Genomic DNA, 24,146 nt, shown 5'->3' on the forward strand with positions numbered 1-24,146 from the left:
TGAGTGCTGCAGGTTTGCAGTTGCTGTGATTGTCAGCGTTTAGCAGGAGGGGAAGCAGATCTCGTAAAAGGCCACAAAATGTCTCAAGAACATGATCCCTCTCGTAAAAGGCTGCTTAGCTGCTAACGACTCACCAGACTCTTGTTTGGTGAGGCGCGTGTCAGAAATTAGCATGACGTCTTTGTGTCTATGTTTGGGCCCCTTATTGTGAAGTCAGAAAAAAGAAAAAGGGAAGTTTTTTAAACGTAACGTGATTTATAAATACTCGACTGTGTTAAGTTCAAGTAACATCTTGGCTCTAGTGAAACTTTGAACGGTCACAAGCATCACGAATAACACAACGTTTCGACTCGTCGCTGCGGAGGAACTTGTTCAGATACAAATGTTTGGCACACATTCAGTTCATCGCATTTCCACGGCGTCATCAGACTCTGACATTTGCCCTCACAGGTCAGAACGTGGTGGACGGCGCGTCTTCGTGCGTCCACAGGCCCGTGTGCGGATCCGGGCTCATTTTAGACGGTGCGCACGCGTTCCTGACTCTCGAAGACCTCCGATTGACAACTGTTGCCTCTCTTCTCAATTCAAAGGAAACCGGATGCCGTCCTCTTCGCTTAACACTTCACATCAACTGAAACCTGAAGGCTCAACAGCATCCATTTGTCGCTAGAAAGGCTCAGGAGTCAGATACAGGCAGAAAGGTAGTTTGCAGTCACATCAAAGAAAGAATCAAACTTCTTGCTGCTAATCACTTCTAACATCACCCTCTGGTCATCGGAGTTAAGTAGCCTATTGCTAAAATAGCAACACATATTTTCTCAGTTGACATGGGTAAGAGGAACCCCAGGTTTACGCCCTCTTTAGAAAACTAAACGCAAAGTCCTTCCCATCATGATTTTGACAGACCAAGAAAACCTGTGAAAGTTTTTGAGAGTTTGGCTGCATTAATATTAGTTTGCTCAAAGGAGAAAAATAAGCAGGACAGAACTAAATGTAAATAAGCCAGGAAAGCACATGTTACCAATGTTAACACAAATACAGAAGGGCGACCAGGCATCTCTAGCTGGACACAGAAGTTAGCCAAGGGAGCGCGCAGCATCACTGCAGCTGCCTGTTAGCCTCCCAAGCTATTATTTTGAAATGATTACGCCTGCTCACGCATGCACCTCCGAGTTTCTGTGACTTTTAACATTTATTGATGCAAAAATCATGGTCTTTGGGGAACCCCTGCATATGACATATAAACATCTTTTCAACTTTCACCTTTTGACCACATTAACAAGTTTTGTTGACGCAAGTCGACTGGAGGGACATGTGAGAATTATCCAGAGCTTCTGCTTCGGCAACACATTCTTGTTCTCACTCTGACGCTTCAGCACAAAAAGGTTTGGCTATGCGATGGCTGACGTTCGACCCTGAACTCAAGCGTGGTGTCAGGCCTCGGAGCGGCGAACGCAGCGGACGGCTGTGAGAGAAAAGCTCGGCTCAATGCAAATGGAGCAAATGCAGCTGAGGACAGACACCTTCTGAAAAAAATATTTTGAGCTCGCAGAGGAGCTGGCATGTGAAAATAACTTTGTTCAAGGCCAACCACAATGCGATACACTTCAAATGGCTACATCCCGCATCAGATGCAACTGTGTGCAGATCTGCGATGTGCATCCAGGCAGGTTCCCACAGTCCATCTGATATAACCCAAACTTGCAACATCAGTCAAAGTTGTAGGCTTTCAGTGTCTCTTTCTTGATCTCTTCTCCTCCCGGTAGCAATTGTGCCACATAATTGTAACTGTGTAAAAAATAAAATAAATAAATCCAGCTGGGAGAGTTTTCTCACCTCCACATGGGCTGAAATGTTCAAGACGTAACAAGAAACCTGTTCTGGGTCTAAAGACTGAAATGAACGCGAATAACGTCCTCCGAGAAACTGTGTTGCTGTTGGCTTGCCGTCAACTGTATAAGGAAATGGTCTCCTTACTGTGACTCAACGCCATACAAACCAAACAAACAGCATAACACTGTTTATGAGGGATACTTAATGTTTGCAAGGAAATTATGTTGGTAAAGGAAAGCGATCTGGTGGCGTCACTACTAGAAAGTGCTAGCTAGCATAGAAGATTAGGTTCTTCTTAAAAGAACAATAGCTCAGTCATTTACACAAGTACTTCAATGACTGGTTTTAAGTATTTTATGTTGATTATTTGTGAAGATATTAGAATGAAAATAAGTACAAACAAAATGTTTAGTCTTTTAACAGGTGGATGGGTACGTCTTGGACAGGTTATCTCCATGCAGAAAGTCCCTAGGTCGGCCAATGAACCCATTACCTTCTTGCTACCAGGCAATAGTGCTAGAAAGTGCGCTACCGTTATTAGCATTAACTTTTGGGGTAATTTTGCTAAATCTCTATTCAAAAAAAGCATTGATTTCTATCAAATACTGTCAAGAGTATTTTTGAGTCCAGCCATGACAACCAAAACCATTTTTATCCTCTATAGAATAATTTACATGAAACTTGACTTGAACATGTTTTTGAATGTAATCACCCATTTCCTGTAGGGTCCTGCCAGGTTGGTGTCTATCTGTGAAAATGGGAGAGAGGTGGGGTACAACTTGGGACAGATGGCCTGGTCAACGCAGAGTTTCTAATATTGCAATGCTCATAGTGGCAGAATGAAGGGACTGCTCTGTTATATTAGTACTTGTTCTTTTTGTGGACTTCTGTTCAATTTTTTTAGCATACTTTGTCAAATATTCCTTTTGATTTTGGATGCTGTGCAGTTGGAAATATTCTCCTTTTACTTTTCTTATTGCTTTTGGACCATTATGACACACAAACATAACCGCAAAGGTACCGTTTTTCACAACAGGAAGCAGCTCATTAGCATCTCAAACAGAACCTGAACCACAACCCTAAATCCCAGAGAAAGGGAAGACTTCATGGAGGCAGAGCAGGACCAAAACATCCAACATCTGTCTTCCTGGCTTTTTAACCACACAACCAGATGAGCATTTAAAGCTGCAAAAGCAACTGATTAGCAGTGCTTGCCAACAACTGATTGTGTCCACCAGGTCATGCCTTCATCACCGCTCCCTAGATTTTGAGTAGCTTGACTGTCGTATAGCAACAGTCTTCAGTCAGCAGTCTCTTTGGATTTATTGCAAGACTGACTGCTACTGGAGAACTTTGCTGCCCACAGCATCACCCTCCAAAAACAGAAGAAACTCCGATGATGTGGGTTACAACAATATTTCATTTCCCTTTGGAATAAATAAGCTATTTTAGTAGAATTGACATCTTACTGTACAGACAGCACAAGGCTTTTTATAGCCAACAAAGAGCAATGAGAGCCAGTTCCTTGCTCATTTCCTTAACATATAAAATTAATTTTTCCAATTGTATATACAAAACTGAATTTTTTACACAAATCTTTTGAGGAAAAACTATGCCTTAATGACCCCCTTCTCTCTCAATTGGGGTCACCGCTACTACTTTATTTCACCTCTGGAGAATTTTATGCTGAACTTTCGGAATCTTTGGAACGCTTACAAAACATATATGGGCCGCCGCGGACCTGGAACAAGCCCTGACCCAAATGTGTCACATCCTAACGCTTCCCCTGTTTTCCCTGCTTCCAGCGCGTCGACTCCGAGGTCGCGAGGTTCGCCGACGTGCCCGGAATCTCCTCGCCACTAACAAGTGGCCACAATGTAAAAAAAAAAAAGAAATAATAATAACCTGACCTGTTCACGTCGCCTGTGAGCGGTCATAAAGTTTTGCCTGTAATGTTTTATTTCCCGTCCAAGAGCAGCAGTGAAGGTGAGGGTTAGCTGGATGACGGCTGTGTCCCAATGTGCGCTTGGAGTTTTCATTCTTTAAGTTCAACTTTTTTCTTCTTCTTTTTTTTTTTTTTTTTTGCTTATTTAACATATTCTGTAAAAATAAAACTATTCTTTTCTTCTTCACATTTTGTCTTTATTTTTTTGACCGGGGGGACTTGCTGCCTCCTCCCGAAGGACCCACGCAGTCCTCTCCCCTCATGTTGGTACCCAAATATGCTCACTTTTGTTTCTTCCCCTGGCCATGTGCTTCCGGGGTGGTTCACTACAGCATTTAAACTGCCTCTTGTCCCCCCACCACCCTCACCCCTTCCTCCCTTATCCCCTCCATCACTTTTACAACACTTCCATTGGTGAGAAACTTTCTCCTTCTCCTTCACCCCCTTCAGAAAAAAAAATGTGTCTAAACTGTCAGCTGCCCTCCAACCCAGATGCCATATTTAGGATACAAATGTGAAGAGATGACAGCGTTGTAAAATGGAGCCCGTGCTGAGATTATAATTAACATTTCCAACCTACATCACTCTCCCTCCCACTTCTCCTTTGCTCTCCCCTATTCACTCACTCCTGTACGATAAATTGGGGGGGAAGAGGGGGTGAATAGAAGAAGAAAGAAGAGAAGGGGAGAAAGAAAAGAAAGGGAGATGGAGGAGGAGGAGGAGGAGGAGGAGGAGAGAGTGAGAGAGAGGAGAGGGTGACCAAACGGAGGGAGGGAGGGGGAAACGGCGTATGCTTGTATACAACCCTGATTTCCATTTTTTTCCCAACTCGTAATGTATTTAATTCAAGTGAAACGTAATCATGACGTGTCGTGTCATTAATCTCCTCGCCGCCTCTCCCGTAAGTACACTGAGTCTTTACTTTCAACATATATCCTGTATCTTCATTTATCCGCTTCAATTTTTCCCCACTACTATGTTTACATAGCCCGTGCGTGCACTTTTACACTCGGTGGCGTGACACGGCGGTGATGAAACATTTCCAAAAATGGAGAATTTAAACTGCGACTCTTGTTGCCTTTTTCTTCCTCTTCTTCTTCTTCCTCCTCTCCCCTCTTCTCGCTCGCGAGCGGGATAATGGTAGTTGTTGATATGTTTTGTGTCTCTCCGCTTCTTTCATGTGCAGTTAGCTCTCTCTCGCGCGCGCGCGCACACAAGGCGAGAGATTCGCCCGCGAGCGCGCGCGTGTGTGTGTTAGCATGTGGAGTGATTGGCATGAAGCACGTATGTATGGTATGCATGTAAGCGCGCTCGCGCGCTCGCTCTCTCCGGACACACTTTCCAGTTTGGGTCATGTATGTATATGTGTATGTATATATAAAAAAACCGGGTGTTATGTAGGCGCGCGCGCGCGGACGACATGCGTTTTAGCCTCCCGTCTCATGTCCGTGACGTGACGGTAAAAAAAAAAAAAAAAAAAAAATCAGAAAATAATAGGGTTGAGGGGGGAGAGAAAGCCGCTGTTTTCGCCTTAAAGCCCCCCATTAGAGTAACAGTTTGAACCGGTCGACTTGGCGGGGTCGGGGCGATTTTTAACGCCACTTTAAAATGGTCGCAAGTCCTCGGAAAAGTCGCTCGGAGTGTTAAAAAGGGGGGAATTCGTGTCGAACGGAAGCAACTTGGAAGTTTAAAGTTGGGAGCTGCTGCTGCTGCCGCTGCCAGGAGGAGTGTGATTCGGGCAACTCTAATGATAAAAACAAGGCGACGTTCCGAGTCGGAAAGTAGACCGGAGTTGGTGGGATTCGGACGAGGGTGAAAGCCACATTTTGGGGGAAAAAAAGTGTGTCCAATTTTGTGTAAGTTGAGTCGAAGGTGAACGTGTTCAGCCCGACTAATTGTCTTTGTTGGACGCGCGTTAAACGGCGTCGTGTGGCTCCTTGTTGGCGAGATAAGCGTCGTCACTTTCATTTTAGCTTTGCGCAACAAAATAAATAAATAAATCAAAGCGTCTCGAGCGACGTTATTCCTTTCACCTTTTTTTTTTTTTTTTTTTTTTACTACTACAGTGTTTACTATCAGGCGTTTAGCTGTCCTAACATCGCCTCGTAAAGTAGCGGATAAAGTGCTGCGTGCAGGTTGGAATGATGTGAAGACAAGATTTCAGCTTTGATGTTAAAAATAAATGTTTTTTTTATTTATTTTTTTGGTGGGGGGACGGATATCGTTTTGAGATTGGCAGGGGGTTAAAAATGAAATCCATGATGACACTTTTTCTTTTTTTGTACCCTCCTCCTTCCCTTTTCGCTGCTCGCCTTTTTCTCCCCTCCCTTAATCTTTTGTATAGAAAATTTAGGAACAAAATGGAGCAGGGGAGAGAGCGATAGATGGGCTGACATGACACTCACTCACACACTCACTCACTCTCTCACACACACACACGCCACCCCTCCGACTTCTCCAAAACTACACTCCCCTCCTCCTCCTCCGGTGGTGTTTCAATCGCATTCTTTTTCTCTGGGATACAATCTACGGGGCAGGGTTAATCTCGTTTTAGTCGGGGTGTTTATTAGTGCATTGTTTGTTGATGGTTATTTATTTCATTAATGTGCCTCTAATTGAGATGGCCGCGAGAGGAGGAGGAGCAGGAGGAGGACAGAGAGGGGGAAAGAGCGTGCTGAAAATGGTTGCACGTTATTGACGCACATCACAGGGGCGAGGAGGAAATTCCTCTCGAGATAAGGCGCAGACGTGTCATCTGGCCTGACCAAAAAAAGACACTCCCGTCGCCCTTTTCTGTGGCCGATGGAATATGTTTAGGCATCCTGAAATGCCCCATTTTTTTTTATACATCCACCCAAAATGTCACACTCTCAAGAGCCGTGTGCGTGTCCAGAGGAAGTAGGTTGACATTGCTGGCTTGTCCTATAATCAGATTTTGGGAATTCTTAAACTCTTGTTTATGTTCAAGTTTCCTTTTTTTTCTGTAGCAGGGCTTTTTTTTGTTTTGTTTTGTAAAATGTATTTTAAGTTTTGACCTGCTTTGTTATGTGTGGAACAACACTTAATGCTCCGTTTTTAAGTTTGTTTTGCTTTGTTGGTTGTCAATCGGTGAGATAACATAAAAAAAATAAGTTTCTACAGCCCAGTGTATCTAACTTACCCAGTGTAAGTTCATTTAACTGTATTTATTTGTAGTTTTTCTCTTTTTCCTCCTCATTTTCATGTTTTTACGCCCGATTTTGCAGTCAGATACGTTTGCGTTTAATAAAATATACAGAAGCGGTTTGTGGAGACAATCAGGGCACCCCGGAGAGACCAAATTAAGTTTTTGGAAAACCATTTTTAGGGGTGCGCTGCCTGAATTGGCCCTGATTGGCAATACTGATCTTATCTACCTCCAAATATCTGAAAATCTGCCACCTATTGCTCCGCCGTTAGCGAGGGCAGACCGGCCCTCCGAGTTCAAGCCACATGGGCACAGTTAATAAGTTAACAAGTCACCCAAAGACTCTCAGTGGCCAACTTAGATTCTCTCACCAAAAAAAAAAAATGGTATCAGCCAAAATCCAAATCGGCAGGTCATCCTTTTTGAAGACTGGTGACCGGCCAGAAAACTGCAATCGGTGCACCTTTGATCACATTGCATTGACATACTTTTGAGGTCCCTTTTTGTTCTTGCAGACCTGATGGACCACCCACTATGTCTGGCTAAAAATATCTCCAAACAGACTCACGTGTCCAACGAAGGTCACACAAATCATGTTTTTTTTTTTTTTTGTCAAAGAGGGGAGGTTAAGCCACTTAGAGCTCAAATGTTTCTGAATCCACATAAAAATCGCTTGGCTGCCACAAGTTTTACTAATGCCAGCCAATCAAGTCAGCTCTTGTGTCGCATGTGATGTCATCAACCTGAATAAACATGAAGCAGTATTTGTGTTTATTTACACAATAAACGCACAATACCCACACTTTTTCTTAATTACCTTTTGTTTTACGGCCAGTGTGCATTTGAAAAAATAAAATAAAATACACCCCTGTGTAGTGTAGTGTCTTTAAATTAAAATAACTTACGAAGCAGTGGCCAGAAAAATGAAAGTTAATTAAAAAAAGAAAGAAAGAAAAAAGTATTTTGTAGCAGATTCCTGATCTCCAGCTTTGGTAAAGCTTTCAGCCGCGGATACAGACTCCGAGCCAATTTTCCTCTTTACAAACAATAATTTAAGAAGACACAGGAACAGCATTCCAAGCTTTTTCTTAACTATCCTGCCACAAGAGGTCATACATTAAGACATTTTTACAACTAAGATTTACCAATGAAAAATTAAAACAAAGTTGACTTTTTAAACCGTGTTTAGCTTCACATATTAGCAATCTGACCAGTTAATGCGTCGCACATTTCTAAAGCTTTGTGTGTATCCCCATCAATATGAGGTTAGCTTCACCAAGAGGCTCCCAAAGGGAGTCCAACATGTCCAAATCTAGCTGAAGTTGATAAAAAAACAAAATGTCCAGTCTTCCTGTTTTCTGGTCAATTTTAGGGTTTTTTCTGTGGCTGAAAAAACCCACAGACAAGTCTCCACAAGTCGTATTCTTTTAAATAGCTTCTTATATCTTTCTGCTTCCTCTGACTCTACTACACCACTCTGATACTAATACGCAACCGGCTTTTATGTTTTTCATTCAGTGACATTACCCACACTGAAGAGTGCTCTTGAAAGTGTGGTCTGGTTCAATAATCGAGCAGGATCGGAGTTGGGAGTTTCTCTATAAAGCAGAGAAAACTCGAGCGTGAATTTGTTGCATTCCGAGAAGGTAAGAGTTGGAAAATGGCGCCTTTAGTCACAGTTTGGACTCTTTTGAACTTGAACACAAGGAAACAAAACTAGAAGCCAGAATCATTACAGATTTTTATCTTCTACTCCGATCAAGCCCTTCCAGGTCTCCAGATAATTTTTTAGGATGTCTCTGAAAAGCTCAGTTTCATTAGATTTTCAGTCAAACTTCTCATTCTTCTCGACTCGTACATGGCAGAAAACGAAAAAGTAGGAGGATTCGTTTAAAATTTCTTCTTTACTTCTTATACCACACAAAGAGTCGAAGGCTTCCCCCTTCACCTCTACCTCCGCAGGTAGTCTGCTTTTCGGAAACAAGATGATGATGATTTCATGTGAAACCCTTTGCAGGTACTCGTCGGGATCCAGCTGCACTAATGAACATTAAACTCGGGCCCGACATTAAAAAGGGTCTAATGGGTTTTGCTCATTCAGACCCCTATCTGCTTTTTGTGTTCAAGTAGTGTCCTCCTGCTCCTCCGCCACCATCAATGCCGCCTACTTGCTATCTTTGTGCGCATAGTACTGCGCTGTGCTTGAGGGGGCCACACACACACACATACGCTTACACACACCATCCAATCCAGGTGGCTCCTGGGAACAAGATTGTATGCGAAGGAGAAAGAGATGGAGTAAAAGGGAAAGGAGTGTAGCACCAATCAAGGCCTCTGATTGATATAATTGGGTCATTAGTGCGCCACGGGAGAGGCACCTGCTTGCCCTCAGTTAGGGAGAATCTACTGCATTGTGACATTTTGAGACTGTTGAGAGTTCTGCCTGCTGCTAGGGATTACTGCGAATTTAGAGCATTAGGGTCTTACTGATGTGGCATGATACTTTTCGCAGATCGCATTGAGTTTGGGGACTACTTTTCAGACGACCTAGCAGTGGAATGCAACTCCAGAAAAAAACGGCAAAAAGATGAAACACATGAGAGCTTTTTTCATTTTAAAACGGGGCGGAAAAAAAGGCTTGTGGACAACTGAGGCAAACGCTGTATTTTTACCAGCCATTGATCAGACGTCTGGTCAGAGACGACGACAACTTTTCATCTCTTGGCTGAAAATGTATCCTGCCAATAATTAGCTTACCAAAAGGAATAACACTTTACAGATCTACTGAACTGCTTGGCATCTTTTACCACAACTTAAGCTTTCCAAATTGGTTTTCCTTTACAAACATATGTGAAGGCTGCCTCTAGGGGCATCTTGGGATTTAATACCTTGCTTGAGGGCATTCAACTTCATTGCATTAGTGGACATTTACCTCCTGAGCTATGTAATTACTTCCAGCTAATATGAAATGTCATCTTCTACAACACTTACAGAACCGATTTTCAACTTTAACTTAAAAGTCTAGAAGAAACACTGCAGGGAAAATTGATTGTTGGCAATCAGAAGCTGTTGACTAAGAAAGTAGAAGAGTCTCTGGTTTTGTTCAGATATCCATTGACATGTGGGAGACTCGAGATCAATTCCTGCTTTTGTTTCCTCCTCCGTACTGACCAGTAGGACAATGAGCAGGCCTGTACCGTTGTTTGCTTTTGCTGACTGAACATTTTTCTAAAGAACAGTTCAGTGCAGAAATTTATAAGGACTCAACACGTATGTTAATGCCTTTAATTTGGGCTTTTTAATAGATAAATGTATTTTCGACCCATTCATTTACAAGAATGGGTCGGAAATATATAACGGCAATGATTCTCCAAAGCAAGACCTGAGTCTTGCTGTCAATATTCTACTTTCCACACTAAGTCAAACTTATGCACAGTGTCAAATATATACTACATACATCCATGCAATGATATTCGATGAGATGACCAATAGCATATCAGATCTTTATCAAAGTTTTTTTTTTTGTAGAACAGTATACACTAGCAGTGTTTCCACTGACCATAGTTGTGCAATTTAACAGAAACACAATACTTTTAAAAAAACAATTTTTTGCTAAAAAAATAAAATGTAGGAGCTAGGATATGGTTGTTTTCTTTTTTTTTTTTGTCTATATCGAAATTGATTTATTTAGCAAAACTGCAGTGGAAACACAACTAGACATTTCCACTGGCGCAAATCACAAAAAAGACAAACACAGGAAGTAGTTGGAAGACGATGGCATGGCATGATTTTTAATGACGTTTCACCTGAACTGACTTATTCACCTTCGATTTTAACTGTGATTCTTATTTAAAGGAAACGGCAATCACAAAATTGTGTTTCTCTAACATCAGCAAAGATGTCCAAGAAACATCTTTGCTGATGTCAAGTTTCGCGCCCATTTGTAATGGAAATTTAGTGAGTCAGAATTTGGGTCAGAGCTATTCTGGAAGCATGCTTGCCCTGTTTTCAAAACCAGTCTTAATGTTTTAAAAAATGTTTCTGTTGTAAAGTCGTACTGTCTGCATTTCAGCCATCTAGCTGATGGGGTGAGGAGAAGCCCCCCCAGCAGGATGCTCCCTCCACCGTGTATGATAGGTAATACAATGTTCTTAGGTTCAAAAGCCTAACCTTTAGTTCCACAAGCGTGCTTCTCATAATTGTGGCTACGTAGATCAACCTTTGTCCTACATGACCTCAAAATGTTTCTCATGAATGCATCTGGCTTGTCCATGCGGGGAAACTAAACATTTTCAGTCATACTAACTGGTGTCTAATTTGTAGCTTTTTGGTAATGTGGGACATTAGCATCAGTTGATGGGCATGTGATGATGCAAGATAGGAGTGTGGTGTGTTAAACTGGAGCATAGAGTCAATGGTGCATATTTTTTCAGTGTCAAAAGGTTGGGGAAATATATGTCATATATGCAATATCTGTAATTATCGGCTCTCAGTATTGGCCCAAACGTTTACGTCGATGCATCCCTAGTTGTTGTTTATTGGACTTGTTTCATACATAAAGGCTCTTTGCCTAACTCAGTTGATGACACAGAGATCTAACAGAAAACACTTGTTCCTTTAAACCTTTGAAACATTGTAAAACTCCAAACCACTGCTATAATAAAACGAAAAGATTAAACTGTTAGTCACCTAAGTATTTTTTCAGACGCACCCATTTGAGTTTCTGTTTTTCTTTGGCTTCTGACCTGGACTACCTACAATAAGGGCTACAACTTATACATTCTTTTAGCAAAAAGATAAATGTATCAAACATAGGAAGAACAAATCATAGGAAGAACAAAACTGCTGCAGAAAAAGATGTGTGTCGCTGATTTCTCTTTGGGGTTTTTGAAAGCTAAAACCTGTCTAACAATTTTTTGCCAGATCCAAAATGTTATTGAAACTTTAAGAACGGCATTCCACATATTTTTATAGCCCTCTTGCTGTGTGTGATCATTAATTGTGTGATTTCACACTGTGTGAGAAAGAGAAAAACAGTAAAACAAAGTTTTACTATTTTCAAAACAAAGATAAAAACAATGTTGAGTTGTTTTGCTAGTCTGGTCATTACCTAAGCAATTCCACTCTGTCATCATCTCCCTTCAATTTTGTGCCTGGGATTTCTCCTATTGAGCTCGATTCCTCTGACCGAATTTCATTTAACTCGATCAGCAAACAGAAAAAGGATTTGTGAACGTCGACCTCAATTTTCTGTGCTGTAGTTTTAGCAATGGCAGCGAAGGAAGTGAGCGAAGCCGTTCAGCCCGCGTTGGCCACGCCTTCAAATGCTAAGCGATTAAAGTCAGAGCAAGACGGATGTATGAGATATTTTATTGCTAACAAAGATGCTGTGGTCTTACTCCCCACAAGGTTGTTTGCAGCAACAAACAAAATTCAAATGAAAATGACAAGATCATGGTCGCTCACCTTCTTGATTTTTACTCAATCCAAAGTAAAACGCTGAAAATCGAACATGGAATTTTCTGAAGCCTTTTCAGATGCTAAATTTTGGGGATTTATTTTTTTAATTTTTTTTCAGTTTTGAAGCAATGAACAGATTTACCTGGTTAGAGCCCACCTCAGTTTTCTATCATTACCCAGACACAAATTATAGGCTGTAGGTGCATCACTAAAATATTCATCAGAAAATGATTTAAAAAATAAATAAATAAATCTGATGTTCCAAAATGAGCATAGCAATATTTGGAACGTGCAAAATTTGTGTCAAGTGCCTTGTAACAGAATGTAATTGCAGTTTAAAAATAAACTTATGACATAACTTTCTGTCAAAGGATCTAAAACATATATATAGAGTAACGTTAGTGTGCTTCAAGAAAAGTGTCACTTAGAAGGAGAACACAGCCTTAGTAGATTTCCCCAGAGTGGTTGAAGAATCAACTCATTATTACTCTACAGTCACTATTTTTTTCTGTTGTAAGGATTCTTGTGCGTGTTCATGTGTCTTATGTGATACACAGACTCCACAAGGAGGTCATGGTGTAGGGTTGGGATTCTTGGGACTGTCATTGCTCAAAGGCCCTGAAGAGGAAGATGGGAAGAATTTGGAAGTGTTTTGGGGCTGATTGACGGTATTCTGTATGAATTTGGATCTATTATTAGGGAGGATTGATCATCAGGTAGATGTTGCGTTCGTCTGCGGAGGTTCTCGTGTCTTCCCTTGCTTTAGTTCTCCGATGTTGAGCCCAGCAGGGGATCTTAAGCACAAGAACCTTCCGTGGGGACACGCCGAGTTTTCTCCTTGAATCTCTCCTTCTCTAAAGGTTTCCCGTCTTGTGATTCCAAATTAGATGAGTCAGTCGGCACTTCCCACTCAGCCGTTCAGACGCAGCGTGGCCCGTGTGACTCGGAGCCATGGTCTTGTTCCTTTCTGCTGCGGCGCTGTGATGTTTCCGACGTTCAAGTTCGCTCGCTCAGATCTGGCACTGTCGCGACGCTCCCAGAACGGTGTGCTGGAGCTGCGAGTGAGTGTCAGCTCGTGTTCCCCGCCGGAGGAGGAATTCATTCAGAAACAGAGGAAGCGAAAGCTTAAGAGGATGTCAAGAGGAGAGTAAGGAGGAGTTAAGTTGTAAGGGCAGAAAGGAGGAATCGAACCAAAACACAAGACGCTTGTTTGGTGATTCCTCTGGATTTCACTTAGAGAACTGACTTTGGCCTGAAGAGCCAAAAACAGAAAGGAAGGTCAACAATGTTCTGACATATTTCCGAAAGTGGGAACCAACATTCCAGTTCTCTGCAATCTACCAACAGACAATATTGAGCCAATTTCTCTTTTGTTTTCACACCAAAATGTTTAAAAGAGCCACATTTTCTCCAGAAGAAAGCCATTCAGTGACATCTGTAAGAAGTTAACACCAGACACGCAGTGGGAGGCTCGCATCCTTATCTCTGGTAAACGGGAGAAGGGGGAGAGTGCGAACCAGGCAAAGTTGAAGTGAAGCGCCAGGGGTTCAGGGAAAGGTGAAATAAAGGAAATGAATGCCGTCTGTGGGGAAGTTCGCCACGTGACCACGCCAGAAAGAAACAGGACCAGATTGTACGGTACCTCACAGAGAACAGTCTGCCTGTGCTTTCTTCTTTCTGGTTCTTTTTCTTTTTGTACTCTGTGTGTGTGTGGGTGGGTGTGTGTGTGTGGTCCTTCTCTCACACCAAGAGTTATCCCCAGAGGACACCTTACCTGATACACTTTTCCTCTCAGGAGATGATATCAAACAATACAGCTGAAGGGACGAACTCAGAAAGATACAATGCTATGAAACAAGTATTCTCCCCTGCATGCAGATTTCTTTCTCACCCGAGGAAATACAAAAAGAAGTCTAATAATTTCACTTAAGGGCAAAGTATTATCCAAACCAACCCGCCTCACAGTGTGAAAAGTAATTGCCACCTAAACCTAATGACTGGTTTTGACAACCTTAGCGGTCGCAATTGCCCTTGAGGCGTTTGCGATAACTGTCGGGAGTCTCGGTGGAGGAATGTTGACCCACTCTTGCCTGTGGAATTCTTTTTATTCAGTGACATTGGAGAGGTTTCAGGTCATCCCCAAGCTTCTCCATCGGATTAAATTACAGACTGAAGGTGGTGCTTTTTGAGATCTCTTTAGTCGGTACCACCAGGAAGTTGCAATGTTGCAATCGGAACTATTACAACATGTTCGCTCACCGTTCACAAAATTCGCACGACGGATTTGCTTGTTTTTTTTTAACCATTTTAAATGTTCTGAAAATCTGACCAGTCACTTTAACCAATCTGCTCAGCCCCTTTCTAATTTAACTTCCTGTTTCATGATGTCTCTTGAAACTACCAAATAAATACACGACCAGAATTACCAATACTGATACCAATACGTTTTACTATTTAACTTTGAAATGACATGTAGGTATTTTGGTGGTTTTTTCTTTGAATTATATTGAAACCTTAGAATTTGAACAGTGCTTAAAACAAACTTGTGTTCTTTCCTAAATAAACTGCAAAAAAAAAAAAAACAACAACAAATCAAAACAAAATATTTTTTGAGTGGAGAAACTACACAGCAAAAAAAAAAAAAAAAGAAATCATAAGGAAATACAAAACTAAAGTATCCATATAATACTAATACTCACTTGATATTGATATTGATATTTCGGATCGATATGCTGTCCTCTTCTTGAAAGCAAAACTTGCAGTATTTGGCTTTTTTTTCTCTCTTTTTGCAGAAACCATCTTAAGTCTTTTCTGAAGTATTCACTTCTACTGTGTTTACAGTTTGACGGTAAATTCTTTCGCTTTTGACAACTCTTCAGGACATGATTTTATCAGGGTTAAGGGTTCCATTTCAAGAAGGTTCTTGAAAATGCTACATCCACTTTGAATATTAGCTATGATGAAATCTTGTTTGTTTTGGAAAGGCTGTGTGAAACTTTTCCACATAACCATTGCAAGACCATGTTATGTTATGAATCTTTGCAACTTTGACTGCAACTTTTTTAAAAAACGTGCCACAAAATCAGTAATTTTAGGCTGCAACAATCCCTCCCCAAAAAAGGATATATTTCAGGTTTTTTTTTTAAAGCATACAGGTGAAATGGAACATGTCTTTCCAAAAAAACAAAAGAAAGAAAGAAAAATTGTTATTTGCTGTCAATTTGAGATGCAGTGAAGAAAATGACGTTAGCATACGGCCAGATTTACCCTTTCTTCAGCTGATTGGCAATCATTTGAAATCTGCTCTGTATCCACTCCAGTTACCTTTGCTCAATATTAAAATCATGTGTCTGATCTGAGGCATTTTAAACTGGGAGAAAGAAAAAAACAAAACAAAGCCAAAGGAAATCTGTTTGAATTCACGCACAGTTTGACACCACCTGGTGCAATCTCCATGCTCAGGCCTGTTTGTGCTTTTTACCAATCACTACTTTACATTAAAACAACGGGAGGTCACAGAGACAATCGCATCAACCGTTATTTGGCTGTAAACGATGGGTAACATTACCCAAGCCCTCTGAAAATGACACACGTTAAAGGAAAGCTGAGCTGATTTTGCACTACTGCCCACACGCACTGTCAAAAAAAAAAAAAAAAAAGAGGAAAGAAAAGAAAAGTGAAATGCTCTCACACCCTGATATTTACATTCACAATGCGAAGCCTGCTGACATGTACAAACCCGCGCTTGCCGCCTTCTCTATAATACTGTTGGTATTTAGACAGTGTCATCAAAACCTCCCCGAAATAAACTTGTCAGAACATATTGCCCTCTCGCTCCTTTTGGCAACTATTTACCAGGGATGTGATGTATGACTCAGCAACCTCCTCGTCTTCGCGCGCAACTTTCAAGTCAAGAGTGGTTATCGCTATTTAAACCATGCAAACGCGCGCTGCCTTTTTAGAACAGGGGCGGTGGCGAAGGTGGCGGCGATGGGTAGGGGTCATCAGTTACCTCATTGCCCACAGAGTTACGCTGCAATTACTGTAATGACAACATCACTGCGCCACTTAAACCGGCAGCGCCGGCGCTTTTAAGCTGTCATTACCTTGTGTCATTACACTCCCACATGAATGCTGGGAATTTGTCAGTGAGGAGAAAGATCTGCAAGAGTGTGAAATCCCCACCTCTCGCCCAGTACCTTGGAAAGTGGTGTCAGAATGTTCATCCGGTAGGAAACACTTGTGGGCCACAAGAACTAATTTTATTTTATTTTTTCCCATGTGGTAAATTAGCTATATTTTTATCTTTATCTGCTCAATATCAAGCAAAATGGGCAAGATTTTATTGAAGCAAACAAAATGTTAGGCATAAAGGTTAGGTATAGGGTTCTGATTGTTTCTGTGGAATGAGTCTGTTTCTGATTAAAGGCTGCTGGATGTTTGTGGATCAACCACAAACTTCACAGTAAATAGCCCACGGCAGATGTGGGCCGCGCAGAATCTTTCAGAGGGTCGCAAATGGTCCCGGGGCCTCATTTTGGACATCCCTGATATTTTTCACATTCTGTTGCTCTACGAATACAACTCTTCGTTCGTGTATTCCTTTGGAGTTTTGGGGTTGACCAAAAACTAGCTCGAAATTGTCAAATAAAAAGTTTTGGTGCGTTTTTTGTTCGCCTCGCCTCATTCAGATACCCCAAAATTAAGCCCAGTTGTGAACTATTTGCAATTATCAACACACCATCGTGGAAAAGTGTCATGGAGAAATCCAAGCTGGGCAATGGGTTTATGCAACCGAAACAGAAATTTTACAAAAGGCACTTATGTGAAGGAAATCTAATCCTGCATCCCTGCCCTAAACACACCAACCCCTCTTGACACATGGCGGTGGCAGCATCATGGTGTGGGGATCATTTTACCCAGCATGCCTCTAAAGATTTCAAGCTGAAATTGCACCAGTAACTCAGCAAAGTGTTGAGAAGATCCAGCTCATTGCTGCTGCTATTGCGATGCTGAATATAATTTGCTGGAAGGTGAAGCTCAGTTGCATGTCTTTGCAGCCGCTCACTGTGTTTCTCTATAATTATCCTGTATTTATCTTAATTTCCCTCCATGACGCTGCCACCACCATGTTTCACTGAAGGTACGGTGTGTGTGTGTGTGTGTGTGTGTGTGTGTGTGTGTTGATAGATACATTTTCCATCACATGTAGTATTTTTTTTCATTTTCCTTCCACTTCAAAAATATGCGTCACCTTAATGTGAATAAATAAAATGAAATAAAGTGTGAATACTTTCAACATGTGCTATCACCCGAGCAGTCCTGCCGCAATAATCAATAAGTCTATAAATCAACTGATCTCATTATAAATTAAAATTCCTCCTTTTTTGAAGAAGACTTCACAATCAATTTTATTTGTTCTTTCTGATGATTTATTTTGGGCATTTAAAACATCTTCTAGTGTAACATGTCCATCTGAATTTAAGGTTAATTAATCTTTGAGAATGCGCTCCAGCATTATTATGTCATTGTCGTTATTTTAATTGAAAACGGTCTCAAAACGACAATATCGTCATTTATCGCGATAATTTCTGGGACAATTCATCGTCCAGGAAAATCTCACTATGACAGGCCTCCCTTCGACTGTTCAAATCACCATTAAACACGTTTTAAAGGGATCTGATTTTTCCTGTAATTGTCTGTCTACCTTAGCGACTGGTTGGATTTTTTTTTTTTTGGGGGGGGGAATTACACCCTCCACTTGGGGAACGCCTCCTATATGAACCCATAATGTGAATAAATGTGCATCTTGACCACGTCTAGAGGCGCTTTAGTCCCCCCTCCCCACCCGTTCCTCTGCACATTCCTTGGTTCATTTGCACCTTTTGTTGTTTCTGTCTCTGCTCCACCCGATTCCAATCTGATTTCTGCCCCTCCACCGGCCCCGGCCCTCCCCTCCCCTCTCCTTTCCTCTCCTCTCCTCCTCTCTCCCTCCCCCTCTTCCCTGCATCCTTTGCTGCACCTTATCGCCCGCTCTCCATCTATCCAAATTCTCTTCATTGGCTTGACAGGGACCGGTGGTTGGCGACAGCCGCCGTCACGGCGGAACAATGCGCCGCGATGCTGATATTCATGTGATAATAGCATCAGAGCTAAAACTGCAGAGACAGCCACACATTCTTTCCTTTTTTCTTTTTTTTTTTACTTTCTGTCCTGCTCATTTTTATCTGTATAATTGCTGTTTATTTTTCAAGAGCATAACATCTCTTTATATTATTGTGGCACTCTCTAGTAGCCTCTGTTCCAACATGCCTGTCTTTTTTAACCACCCTCATTTCAGCCCCCCCCCAGCCCTCCCCAAACTTCACCCCACCCTGCAACACCACGTTGACAATCAAATTAAGTCATTTTCATTCCCATGGCCTCTGACAATGTTGTTCTGAAGCTGCCCTGTTTGTATATTTCTCTCCGTCTGCCTCTTCTCTTTCTCCGTGTCTGCCTCCTTTCTCGTTTTTTTTTTTTTTTTTTTTTTTTGCTTTCTTCCCCTCCCTTGCTCTTCGCCATGTTGGCAGGGCCCAATCTACCAGCTGATATCAGCATTCCCTGGCACTCTGCCAACTGGCAACACTGCAGGAGAGAGAAAAAAAAAAAAGGGGGGAGAGAGGGAGCGAATGAAAGAAAATTAGTGAATAATAGACGGCGGGAGGGTGCGAGAGGATGAGAGGGGGATGGGAGAAGAAGTATGAATCAGGGAGAGAAAGAAAAGACAGACGAGAGTGGGGAGAAAAGAAGATGGGGAGAGGAGGAACAATAATGGTGGATTAAGAAAGGGCTGTGTGTGAGTGTTCATGTGATTGATATGGGGTGATATCCCTGTGAGTCATAGCTGAGCTAAAATGTCAACTGGCTACATGAGAATCTCTTTGTCATCCAGCCTGAGCAGCACACACACACACACACACACACAAACACACACACACCCAAACACGCAAACACAAACACACACGCGTCCTACAAACACATATATGATCCCGCCGCCATGCGAACAGCAACATATCTGCCACACCTGCGAGCACAGATGTTCTATTGTTTTTGCACATTGATTTATGACCTTTTGTTTTGTTGTGGGCGCATTCGCCGCTGCTCGACTGCACCGAATGATGGGCATGAAAACAACAACAAAAAACCTTTACAGTCTGAATGTGCATAAATCCAGTCAAACTGCTGTGTACTCCAAAAAAAAACCCAAACATTTGGGGTGTGTATGTGAGTAAGTGAGTGAGCCTGCCAAAAAAAAGGGGGGAAAAAAAAGGCTCAATATGCTGTATGTCACACTTTACATTTTAGCTGACGTGTTAACTGGGGTGACAGTCGCAGTGCAGGCAACACAATAGTCAAAAAACGCTTACATTTGTAAATTACCTAAGCAAGTAGCCATGACTAAGCAAAGTACAACCACACCCGAGCAGGGGATTCAAGAAATGTTGTCGTGTCGCCGCGGAGGCACGCTCCCTCTGTATGGAATCCCGATTTAAGCTGGAAAAAAAAAAAAAAAAAAAAAAGCTGCCACTGTATGTGTGTACAGGAAGGGTGTGTGGGGAAGTCAAAACATTGCGCGCCCATCCTGTTTGGGACACTCCGTGTCCTGCGGTGTGTGCCCTTAACTTCTAAACACACTCGCATAAATGCACACCGGTGTGCAGTCACGCTCCGGCTAATCGTCCCATATGTGCTGACAGTATGCGGGAGAATCCCGCGAACACATGCAGGAGGAAACGAACAGGTGCACACCTGTTACGCGTTGAGGCGCACGCGCCCACCCAGGCTGAGGAGTAAATGAAGATCAAGTGACGGGTTCCTTTTATGCGCATACGTTAAAGCGTGGTTGTAAAGCCGTTGGAAAACGGTGATGGAACGTGTTCAAAGTGTCTCCGATGCAAATTGCTTTTAATCCTGTTCAACAAGAAAGGGGGTAAAAAAAAAATCCTACGGTTTGATGCTCAGTATTGCAAATCATTTCCTCTTGCACTTTTACAAATTCACCATGAGGCCTTTAGTTAGGTTGTTACTAAAATGCAAGATTTTTGAGCTGAACAAAAACTCAGGTTCAAAAATGTTTTTTTTTTTTTTGTTTTTTTTAAAAAGCTCGATATTGAGATATTTGTGTTGGATCTTCCTGTTCACTGATTAGGTTCATTTGTTTATGTTGTCCCCAGGAAATTATAGAAGGAGGCTGCCTCAGAAGTGTTTCCCCTCTAGGCCGAGACACTAAAGAATGGCATAACACCAAACACACTGCTAGTAAGTTTCTACCCCTCCCTTCTAGACAGGATGTATGAGAACCTTACGTAGCTGAATAGACACTTTCAGAATGTGTTTTGAAAGCAGTTGGAGAGGGGTTAACCATTTTAGTGATTAAAAAAATAAGTTCGATGTTATTTTATTAAATTATTGCCTGACTCTGCTTGTCTTTATCTTTTCATTGATAGAGGATGGATTCTCCACCAGAGTGTGTGTTGTCTCTTGCTTGTGAGCAGCCACAGTCTCCCCAAACGCTGCCATCTCTTGACCACAGCCCTCAAGCCTCCTCTCCTCTGCCCGACAGCCCCGTTGTCCTGCCGATCCCCAGCCCCGAACCTTCCCCGCAGAGCCCAGACGCCACGCCGTATTTCCCCCTCTCTCCCTTCCCCCTTCAAGAGGTCAACAACAACGACTGCCTTGATCTCGACGGAGAAGACTGCGAAGAAGAGCTAGATGGAATTCCTCCATCTCCGACCCCGGCAGTCGCTTTGTTTCCAGGAGGAAGCGCTCAAGATGCGGGATGCAACCCCGGTTTGGATTCCTCCCCTCCAGACACACCGTCAGCTCCTTTTCTTGGTTACGGTGCCCTTGAGTTGGCCCTTTCTTCAGGACAAGGTGGAAACTGCAGTGATGAACTAGATCTTCAACTGTTCCAGAAGGAAACTGTTACCAGAGCAACACCTGGAGCTGGAGGGACCTCGCCTGGGCCTGCACTCAAGTTTCCCTGTCACGTGTGTGGGAAGAGGTTTCGATTCCAAAGCATCTTGTCTCTTCATGCTCGAGCACATAGTTTGGACCGAGATCGGAGAGCTGCATCGCTGTACCACACTAGACCCCCCTCATCTTCCCTTAAGCAACATCTCAAAATCCATCAGAATCACAAAGATTTGCTCTCCAATCATAGAAGTCGTGCAAATCAGCGTTTACTGCCAAAAACTCTAATCCAGCACCTCACAGAGGAGGAGGATGTCAACGGAGAGGACAAAGGCCTAGATGATGATCTGAAGCCAGACCAGAACCCAAACTTTTTATTGGATGACAGCACACCCTTGACCCCACCCCTGACTGAAGACCCTGTATCTGTGACCTCCCCTTATTCCTCTACTGGCGAGGGGTCATCTGTTGCCACAGCGCCTACGTTTCGCTGCCATGCCTGTAAGGGAAAATTCCGCACGGCTTCAGAACTGGCGCGTCACGTCCGCATCCTCCACAACCCGTACAAATGCACCCTTTGTCCTTTCTCTGCCAGCCAAGAAGAGAGTCTGGCATCTCACTTACAGGAGTGCCACCCATCCCCAGAGATGCCGCCCTTGACAACAGCCTTCAATTGCAGGACCATCATTGACACACCAGTGCCCACCCCAACCCACACTCCCGCCCCGACCCCAGGTAACGCTCAGATCTCATCGGCTGCTGGAGTCTCTGCATCCGCTTCAGTGCCAGCATTTCGCTGTGATACTTGTGGCCAGAGATTTACCCAGTCCTGGTTTCTGAAGGGACACATGCGAAAACACAAGGACTCCTTAGACCATAAGTGCCAGGTGTGTGGACGTGGCTTCAAGGAGCCTTGGTTCCTCAAGAACCACATGAAAGTTCATCTTAACAAGCTCGGCCTCAAAGCTGGTTTGGGAACCCATGGTATTCTCGGGAATGCTGAGCAGCAGTCCAAGGGCTCTGCTAGTACGCACACCCTGAACTCCCTGTACTCGAGCCTGCTCATGGCTCATCGAGGAGGCGGAGCCAGAGGTGGACAAGGAAGGTCTGACAGAGAAACTGGGGGTAGGATCGATATGAGTTTAAGCAAGTCTGCTATCCTGGGATACCTTGGCTTGCCCAGTGATGGCAGTGGGGCCAGTTGCATGGAAAGACTTCAAGCAGCAGCTCAGGTGGCAGAGATGGGAAACAGTGGTGGAGGCATTAGTGGAGGTGTCGACCCTACCAGAGGAGGGGGAACATCCAGAGGAGGTGGCACAAGTGAAACTGCATCAACTATTTCAGAAGGAGGGGATCAGGCAACTTGGTGGCAGCTGGTTGCTCGCAGCCTGGCTGTTGCACAGCAGCAGCAGCAACAGCAGCAGCAACAGCAGCAGCAGAGACCACAGCAGCGAGGGCAGCAGCGAGGGCAGCAGCAAGGTCAGCGAGCCCCAAGTCGAAGTTCAGTGATCACAGAAGCAGACCAAATCAGGGTCTACCGATCAGGCCTAGATCCCAGGGGAGAGTCGGGAGGAACCGGAGGGCCTTGGGAATGCCCGGACTGTGGAAAGTTGTTCCGAAGCCTGCAGCAGGTGGTTGTACATGCTCGCGTCCATGCTCAGAGGCCGCAGAATCGTGGCACCAGTGAAGAAGAGGGGGCTGGTACTCGAAGAGGACCAGGGTTGGGAAGAGGATCCGGCGGCGGTGATGTGAGACCCGAATCCCAACTTCACGGTGGTGGATCCCAGCAAATGGGAGACGGAAGACAGGAATCAAAACTGAACAGCAGTGTATCTCAGCAAGCAGGAGCAGTCGCAGGGTTTCACTCCGTTCTTTCAAACTTCAAAGGTATCGCATCTGTTTTCTTGTTTCCTTTTTGTACTCTGCTGTTTCCTTGTTCACACCTGACGCATAAATTTCTCTCCTATCGTTTTACTGTAGTAAATAATGCCTATGTCTTCAGTAAAAACTGTTATGCTAACATTTTCCTTTCCTTTTTCTCCACTCGCAGGAGAAAACGGCTTCACAGCAGTCTCCTCCATGCCCTCTGTTCCCACCAGGGAGCGAGTGCGTGGCAGAGGGATAAAAGACTGCCCCTACTGTGGCAAAGCCTTCCGCTCTTCCCACCATCTCAAAGTGCACCTGAGAGTTCACACAGGTGAGACGCAGCTGTGGGCTTAATAAGCCACTTTTCTCTGGGTTTTTTATTTTTATTTTACCTCTAGAAGTCCCTGGAAAGGTTTCTTGAGTGTTGTCTCGTTTTCAGAACTACCTCTTTATTTTTCCACACACTTGACTCCAGAGAGCTGGCCAGTGCTAATCATAGATCTCTACTGCAGGCAAGTGAGCGGCTCCTCTGGAGCCCTCGTCCTGCGCACCAGTAGAGCTCGGGCACATATTAACGGTAGTTTCTGAAGAGAAAATTAATCCATGCCGGGGATTTAAAACCGAGACGGCACTCACTTCTCTCACTTGCGTGCACCCTCGTCTCCATTTCAAGGTCAAACAAATATAGACTTTATGACCGGTGACTGAAACAACGCTGGTTTACATGAGGAACTTGAAACAATTCAGTCTAATAAAGGACAAAAATTAACCTGTTTGTATCGGCGTATGAATGGATGGAGTCACATGTATATCATCGACATTCAGCGACTTACAAGGTTAACAAAAGGTCTTTTGACCCTGAATCTGTCATGAGGTCTCCTTTGTCCTCATGGAGCCATTTGGATAACATGTAAGTGTTTT

General features: G+C 43.2%; 1 protein-coding gene across 1 annotated transcript in view; it reads left to right on the forward strand.

The window, feature by feature from the left end:
- Nucleotides 1-4,564: 4,564 nt before the first annotated feature.
- The window catches only part of znf219 (zinc finger protein 219), a 28,752-nt gene continuing 9,170 nt past the window's right edge, over nt 4,565-24,146 (forward strand). Inside the window, exons 1-4 of the mRNA XM_055058463.1 lie at nt 4,565-4,679; nt 20,621-20,705; nt 20,894-23,246; nt 23,410-23,556. Coding sequence (XP_054914438.1) covers nt 20,897-23,246; nt 23,410-23,556 — 2,497 coding nt within the window. The 5' untranslated portion in view covers nt 4,565-4,679; nt 20,621-20,705; nt 20,894-20,896. The remainder of the gene's footprint in view (nt 4,680-20,620; nt 20,706-20,893; nt 23,247-23,409; nt 23,557-24,146) is intronic.

This window comes from Poeciliopsis prolifica, unplaced genomic scaffold, assembly GCF_027474105.1.
Source record: "Poeciliopsis prolifica strain line A6 unplaced genomic scaffold, Auburn_PproV2 SCAFFOLD051, whole genome shotgun sequence".
NCBI lineage: Eukaryota > Metazoa > Chordata > Actinopteri > Cyprinodontiformes > Poeciliidae > Poeciliopsis > Poeciliopsis prolifica.